Below are 8,703 nucleotides of genomic sequence, written 5' to 3'. Positions count from 1 at the left end.
TTCCAGCAAGCAAAGAGGAACACAAGTTAAAAAAAAAAAATAGGATCAGGCCTTGCTACTACCAGCTATGGAATCTGGATCAGCCTCGTGGGTTTCTCTTTTACAAATTGGTGAGGAGGCTGATTATTCTATGCTTCTGATGGAAGTCATCATACAAGTTGGTGGAGAGGAATCAGTGAAGGTCTAAACCTGCCACAACACAAAATTTCTACAAATACTCAACATGGTTCTGTGATGTCAAACACTTTACTTTCCAAAACTCAAGCATGTGTTTCACTGAACTTTAAAATCTCTGAGTTTTCTCTAATATAAAAATATTTTTGTGTGACCCACTTTCTAAGGGAGGAGAAATCTTCTTGCAAACTTAGATAGTTTTAGCCTTTGATTTCTGGTAGTTGTCAAAGTGCCACCTCATGCTCTCAGGTGCTCTACTTACACTTGTAGATGCAAGTAGAGAAATGAGTATTTTTTCTTCATACCCATTGTTTCAGGGGATAGTTTCATAGCCATGGTCACAGAGAGGCAGATAGATAGTGACAGCAGAGAGAACAGAGAGAGAGACAAAGACAGCAACTTAAAAACAGACCAGAAAGTAAAATAATCAGAATATGAACATAGGATAACATAATAAATGCTTGCATCAACTAGAAATCATTTATTAATGGTTATGATTAAATGCCTTTTTATTTCACAGCAAGTCAAATTAAATATAAAATGAGAGAAAGAGGAAAACATATCTATGGAGACAATTCAGTTTCACTATTTAGAAAATGATTCAGTGTGTTGGTGTATATCTGTAACCAGAAGACTTTGGAGGTCAAGGCAAGATGTTAAATTCAAATATTAAAGACCACTATGGGGGAACTTGAAACTTTGTTTAACTAAATTGACATGTTTTTAAATTGCTTTCTAAATACTTATGTTTATACCCATAGAGAAATGCTATGCTCAGCCTAAATCAGAGTTGCTGCTTTTCCAATCAAAGGAGAGAATGTCTAGGATCACAGCCAGTCAGGTACTGATAATGTATGGCACTTTAGTGCTTAACCATAACCAGGACATTTATGTCATCTTTTCTGAGGCTCAGGGAGCACCATGGATGAGGGCTAAGGAAGAATTAAGAAGTGGAAGGTACTGAGGAAGGTGATAAAATGATACTTTCTATTCACAACAGCCATTGCAGCCATTATCATACAATAATCGCTGCTGTCTACAATGGACATGCACAAAATGGTGTCTGACTGCAGTCAGTCACAGATCTGAAAGTAGCTCATGCAGTCCTTTTTCTCTCTGTTGATCTATCAGTAGTTGCTAATGAATTCCATGAGAGGTTCAGACCCAGTCTTGAGTCATGCCCTCATCAATGAGCCCACCAGTCTCCAAGGTCAGTTCTAAATTAGTGGACACATAGTAGGGCATATTTAAACTCAGTAAATCAGAGAACTAAATTAGCCAAGACCTTGAAAAGGTACTTCTAGAAGTGGAGTTAAAATGAATGGGGGAGGAAAAATAGTGTCTATACTAAGAGTAAACTGAGTACATTGCATTCAGGTAGAAATTGTCATAACACAAATTTAATGAAAGTTAAATTCCCAGTGCATCAAAAATCCAGTGTTACATATACCCCAAAACACTTTTACTTTTGTTCCAGTTCTACTCACCTATCAGTAAGTACTCTTCTGTTTCCACTTCCCTGGGTGAACATTCTTCTTTGCATACCCACTCTGGTTCTACATGTTATATTTTGATTATCATTTACTAAATGGGTAATATCAACTTATAAGTAAATACATATCATAATTGTCTTTCTGGGACTGGGTTACCTCACTGAGGATAATTTTTTCTATTTCTATCCATTTCCTTGAAAATTTCATGATATCATCTTTTTTAACAACTCAATTGTGTTTATGTACCACATTTTCTCCATCCATTCTTTGTTTGAGGGACATCTAGGTTGTTCATTTCTGGCTACTACTAATAAAGATACTATGAACATAGCTAATAAAGTGTCCTCATTGTAGGGTTAGTGTCCTTTATGGGTGGACTATGGGCAGGTGGGAACAAGAACAGGAAGTATCAGTATGAGGGGAAGATGGAATGACAGGAGAGAGTGTGGGAAAGATGGCAGGAATTTGGGAGGCAATTGGGGGACTGTTAGAAGTTTTGAGAAGGGACACTTCCCAGAATCTATGAGGGTGACCCTAGTGAGTGCTCCTAGTAATTGGAGATATGGCATCTGGATTGGCCATCTCTTGTAGCCAGACAATACAGTAGTAAGAGTAAGTTGCATTCAGTTGAGTATTGTTCAGAGGGGTCCCATCAAGATCCCCAAACAGCCCAGGCTGATACTAGGACTGACAATTGCTCTCTCAAAATTGGCAATGGGGACCCCATTGCAGAAGACAATCATCACACAGCTTATTGAACATAAAGAGGACAAGCTAGTGACTGCATGGGGTCATCATCCCTAAGTTCTAGGCTTTCTTTGTGTGTGAAGGCACTTTGCAAACTATGGAGATAGAAATATGGACACCAACCCAGTCATAAAACATTTGACCTACAATCTGTCCTACCCACAGAGTTTGCTGGAGCAATGTTGGCACAGAATTTGTGGGAGTATCCAATCAATGTCTGATTTATCTTGAGGGTCACACCACAAGAGGGAACCCACACCTGACACTGCTTACATGACCAGGAACTGGAGGCTGGATAATCCAGAGATCTAGAGTAGAACCAAACACAACTACAAGGAAAATGAAATTCTTCCTAATGATCATCTGCCTTACACATTCATCATCAGAGAGGCTTGCTCCAGCAGCATATGGGAGCCGGGAAAGACACACACAGCCAGACATCATGTAGAGAGAGTCTAAATTGGAGGTCTCCATCAGGTCCCTAACCTAGAGATGAAGGAAATCCATAGAAGGAAAGGAAAGACTGTAGAAGGCAGAGAGAATGAAGGGCACTAGGAGAACATGGTCCACTGAATCCAATAAGCAGAGCTCATATGTGATAAACAAATCCTAAATTGGCAAACAAAGGGCCTGCATAGGTCCTCTGTTCATATATTGTGGCTCTTAGCCTGGTATTTTTGCAGGACTCCCCAATAGAGGAATGGTTGTGTCTTTGACACTTTTGCCTGTTTTGGGGTCTCTTTTCTTCCTGTTGGGTGACTTTGTCCACCCTCAGTGTGGGGGCCTTTACCTTGTCTTATTGTATTTTGTTTTGCCATGTTTTATTGTTGTCTCTTGGATGCCTGTTCTTTTGTGAAGATATGTGGATGGGGATTGGCTCCCAGGGAGAGGGAGTATCTGGGAGGAATGGAGGGAGGAGAAATTGTGGTCAGGATGTATTGTATGAGGGAAAATTTTTATTTGCAATGAAAACCAAAGTTGTAAAAAAAAAAAAAAAAAAAAAGAAAGAAAAAAGAAAAAAAGAAACAGTACCCTTTTTTCCTAAGGTAAGGTAGAGGAAATTGACTCTTCTTTTTGTTCATTTGCCTCAAATGTAAGGAGCAAACTCTGATATTTACATCTGTTTGTGTGGCTAATTTTAGTCAACATTATGTGGTGATATTCAACTCTCTTTGTATTTACTTCTGGATTATGAATTCTCTGTACTGGCTTCCTAGTAAATGTATTATAATGTTTTATCTGTTCTATTATATATGGATATTGAGTAATGTTCTCAAGTTAATTTCAAGTGGTGATTTTAGAGAGTTTTTCTAACACTTTTATTATATCTTTCTTAGTTAAAATATTAAATAATATGTTATTTGATAAAACAAATCTTGAAGAAAGCTGTAAGTAATCTGCCAAACCTATAAACCTCAATTCCTCTTAGTCATTTTAAGGTATCTTTAGTCTACTTAATAATTTAATTCCTTTCTGATGTAACATATTTTAGTTCAGTGTTTGAGGGGAAATATGCATGAAATAAGTTACCATGATGATAAATGAAACTTACCAAAAGTTATCAGAAGTTTGAATGCTTTTTAATGTGTTAAGAAAAGCCTATGGCACAGATCAGATCAAGGTGAGAAATGGGGCATTAGTAAACATTGATGACTATTTGCTGAACTGTCACTAATAAGTCCAAGTTTACAATGGGGAATAAAGGGAAGACCATATTAATCCTTAAGTCCTCTGGCAGGATTTATCACAAACATAAAATTCAGTGGAGGTTAAAGTTGTGTGCTCTCATATTGACCTTTCATGTACAAGGTGCAGTCAACCATGTTAACACATAGAATGAAAAGAGAAATTCCCATTGACATCATATTTACTTACCATCATAGTCATTGCTTTCAGATGCTATCAGCTTTAAACAGCTTTAATATATGTCATAATAAACATATTTGGCTTAATTACCCGCTCATTGTATTTTACGGATTCCCAGCAGGTCAACATGTAATGCTCTATCTTTTCGTTCTTGTAGTGTACCTGGTGTTCTTTTGCTTTTCTCAGATTATTCAGGAATCTTACCTATGTCCATAGTTGGGGTTTGTATTTGAATAATTAAAGTGGAGAGAAGTAGGCTAGGGAGATCAATCAGCTTGTATAATATTTCCATTACAAAGACCTGTATCTTTTCCCTACAATCTACATAAATATACATATGTTCCTGTGATCCCAGCATAAGAGAAGCAAGGAACAAAACAGATCTCTTGAGATCCCTGTTCAATTAGCTTAGCCTAATTTAGTGAGTAGTAGACTTCTAGGATACTTTAGATGTCATCTGAGAAAAGACACCCAAAGTTGTCACTTGGTTTCCCTATTCATATACATACACATGCACACACATGTATACCTGCACACACACAAAAGTATATACACAAAACCAATGAACACATACATGATCTTTCATTACTGTATTATCTTTATCAAAACCTCTTGTGTGTGTGTGTGTGTGTTGTGTGTGTGTGTGTTGTGTGTGTGTGTGTGTGTGTTTTTTTTTTGTGTGTGTGTGTGTGTGTGTGTGTGTGTGTGTGTGTGTGTCTGTGTGTTGAGGAGGTTCTCTTGTTCTGTCTGGTCCTGCCACCCTTCAGCCTCAAATGAACACATGAACACTATTTTAGTTATAAAACTGTTGGCTAGTGGCTTGGGCTTATTATTGGCAAGCTCTGTCTTAAATATTAACCCATAACTACTGATCTATGTATTTCAACATGGTCTTATGTAACGAGTAGATTTCCCTTCCACCAGTCCCACCACCATGCCTGCCCCAAATAACACACAGACACACTGTATTAGGTATAATGCTGTTGGCCAGTCACTAGTTTCTTATTGGCTAGCTCTGTCTTAAGTATTAACCCATTTCTGTTCATCTAAGTATTTCCACGTGGTCTCATCTTACCGGGGAGTGGGGCCGGTGTCTGCTCTCCTCAGTCTCTCCATGTTGACTCCTCCTTACTACTTCCTCGAATCCTCCTTGTCTCCTAGTCCCACTTATCTTTCTTTCCTATTGGCCAACAGTGCTTTATTCATTAAAGGTCTGAGAAAACATCAAGTTAACAGAGGTCTTAACTATGGTGACACTGAAGCTTGGGTAGGAGAAGCCATCTCAAAGGTTTGAAAAGATATCAAAATGTCAGATGTTTTAACTGTAGTAAGATACATCTAAAAAGAAATTGTAGGCAAATTATTTCTAGAAATAACTCTCCCAGGAATGAATTGAAAAGAATTCCTCAGCCTCCTGGGTTATGTAGAAGGTGTGGCAAAGGCCAACACTGGACCAATGAATGTAGATCGACCAGAGACAAGCAAGGAAACCCTTTACCATTGGTAAACTCCTTGGGGGGGCCTATTGAAGGTCACCATGTCAAATGTGGTCTGAACGTCCCAGTTACAATGGAGGACAATCTCCCACAAAGACAATTAGAACATTCTGCACCTATTGTAAAAACTCATACCGCTCTGGATGATAAACTATTGAAGGAAGTTGAATCAAACATGAAAGAAGGAAACAAAAAATGTGTATTTTGTCAAAACTCTATAAATAGTCATAGGCCTAGATTGATAGTTAAAATGAATAACAGACTGTTTAGAGAAATAGTGGATATGGGCAGCTGTTGATGCACAGGCCTGCGGAGGCAGCCCCGTGTGTGATCCTGTTTTGGAGAGCTTTCAACTCTGGGGGAAAAAAACATTTGTCTTAAGTTGGTGGACAAGTGAGTCGATAATTATACCCTGCAGAAGATAGGAGAAGAGGCAATATTTAATCCTCAACTCATGATACAGACTCCAAAAGAAGGCGCTAATGTCCTAACCACAGAGGCCCTCCTACAACACCTGGACTCAGCACTCTAGGCCAGCCATGTGCACGGCTACATGTATAACAGGCAATGGAAGTTGGAACATTTGTGCTACAAATCGGGGGAACTTATCACAGAGACAGGTTACATGGATCAGATAATAGAATACATGTACCCTTGCTTAATCATTATACCTTTGGACTGCTTCTGGGGAGGGGTGAAGTTGCAGTCGGGGACAGCGTACCTCCTAAGTAAGCCTCCTTTGCGATGGACAAATTTTGACCCCTTGGAATTCCTAGAAGAGTTAAAGAAAATAAACTACCAAGTGGACAGCTGGGAGGAGATGCTGAATAAAGTTGAAGTTGGTCATGGGTACATGTACCAGCCCTGCCTCAACCCAGCCGACCCAGATTGCCCCACCACAGCCACCAACAAAAATTCAACCAAACCTCTTGATGTGGCCTTTGTTTTGAATGGTGGATGTCAAGGTTTATCCAGGAAGTATATGCATTGGCAGGAGGAGTTGATTGTGGGTGACATAGTCAAGAATGCCACTGGAAAACTGGTCATACCCTGCAGACCATGTTCCAGTTAATGACTTCCAAGCAAATGTATGAGCACTTCAGGGGCTATGCGTACTTCCCTCATATCAACTGGAATGAGGATAGGGCAGCAGCCATCCTGGAGGCATGGCAAAGGACTTATGTGGAGATGGTTCACCAAAGCATTGCACCTAATTCCACTCAGAAGGTGCTCTCCTTCAGTCTCGACTTACCAGAGAATTGTTGGCCTACTAGTCATTTGCCTGCTACATGGGAAATAAATTTGGTGCCTCTCCCTGCCTACCTTTCCCAGAATTCTCATCTCAATCCTGCCTACCTTCCTATCTCATTGGCCAGACAGGTTTATTCACCAACAAATAAGAGCAACATATATATATATATATATATATATATATATATATATATATAGAGAGAGAGAGAGAGAGAGAGAGATGAACAACCCCTATCATGTGTGCCCGTGTGTGTGTGTGTATGTGTGTGTGTGTGTGTGTGTGTGTTGTCTTGTCCATGTGTCTGTAGCAATGTGTGTATGGATACCAAGGGAAGCTGGGATAGGCACCACATACCTAGAACTGGAGTTACAAAGAGTTGTTAGGTACCTGTTGTGGGTTCTGAGAACTGAACAGATAACCTCCGAAAAGCACCAAGTTCTCTTAACCTCTTATCCCCTTAACATATCGCCATCTCCCATTAAAAAAAAATTCTCTATGGCCCTTTCTGAGTACCCAATACTGGTGCTCAGCCCCTCACCCTTCCTTCACTAACAGATCTCCAGCCCCAGTAGAGGTAGGCATCTAAGTAAAGATAGACTAAGTTTATTGCAATGACAAGGGAGCTGCACAACAACAGTGAGTGTAAATCATAACCAGGAGATATTTAACTCATTTAAGAACGCCTAGGGCCAGTTTATAGCCAGCTATGAATATATGCATCTATCAGATAGACCTGATATTTGCTCTAACTCTCTACTTATCTACTTCCTTATGAGTGCTCTGTTCCCTGACATGAATTCCTAAGCAGTTTTTATCCATTCATTTCTGGTTTTGAAATGACTCAAACTCTCTGTAAGCTGACTGGTGAACACTAACTGAACTCTAAAATACGGCAAGATTTAGAGGAGAGGGGCTTTAATTTTACACTTACCCTACTTGCTTCCTTTTCTATCCTTTCATTTGATAATCTCCATTACCTTAGCCATGTGCATCCTAACACTCACAAAGACTTTACTATTAAATATTTAATATATTTACTACAGTTTTGTTACCCTGGCATCATGTCTAAATGAAGGAAAAAAGTTTAGGCACTATATGGGGGAAATAAATTCTGAGGCCTGGGGTATGTTATCTAAAAGGCAATTACTCTGTAAGATTTATGCTTAGTTTACTTGGTACCTTAGAATATATATAGTTGGCATCAGTCATAAAGACCCTACTGAGAACTTCATGATACCTAAGTGGGTCTTTAATCACATTCTATTGACATTTTATTTCTCAGATGATAAAGAAATTCCTTCTCTAAGTTATCCTTTTACATCACAATTTTTAACTGTTCTCTCCTCTTAGTACTTTTTAATAAGGCATGTAGCAGATAATGCATTCTTAATTGCTATGTGCTTAGTTAAAGAAGTGAGAGACAGCACTCAGTGTTTGTTTTTTTATTTTTTATTTATTTTTCTTATTTTACATATTGATCCCAGTTCCCTATCCCTCCTTCTCTCCCGCCCTAAGTCATACAGATGGATGGGGATATGTTAAATTGGGACTTGAAATGAGGTCTTACCATCATGCAAATTTAATGTGGTAACAGTTCAAGAAGTCAGTGTTTCTGCCTGCAAAAATAATCTTTTAGTTATATTGCAGAAGGTTTATAGAATGCAATGGTTAGGTC

At 38.9% G+C, this 8,703-nt stretch overlaps 1 protein-coding gene across 1 annotated transcript; it reads left to right on the top strand.

The window, feature by feature from the left end:
• The first annotated feature begins 6,252 nt into the window (after positions 1-6,252).
• Positions 6,253-6,848, top strand: LOC127233523 (protein patched homolog 1-like). The gene has a single exon (XM_051200026.1). The coding sequence runs from the start codon at positions 6,330-6,332 to the stop codon at positions 6,846-6,848; it is 519 nt and encodes a 172-aa protein (XP_051055983.1). The 5' UTR covers positions 6,253-6,329.
• The last annotated feature ends 1,855 nt before the right edge of the window (positions 6,849-8,703 follow it).

The sequence above is a fragment of the Phodopus roborovskii genome, unplaced genomic scaffold, assembly GCF_943737965.1.
Source record: "Phodopus roborovskii unplaced genomic scaffold, PHOROB, whole genome shotgun sequence".
Classification (NCBI taxonomy): domain Eukaryota; kingdom Metazoa; phylum Chordata; class Mammalia; order Rodentia; family Cricetidae; genus Phodopus; species Phodopus roborovskii.
This window is presented reverse-complemented; position numbering and strand designations above follow the sequence as displayed.

What these genes read in the sequence shown, in the direction of transcription:
- LOC127233523 (XM_051200026.1), top strand. Translation starts at nt 6,330, where the DNA reads ATGTATAACAGGCAATGGAAGTTGGAACATTTGTGCTACAAATCGGGG.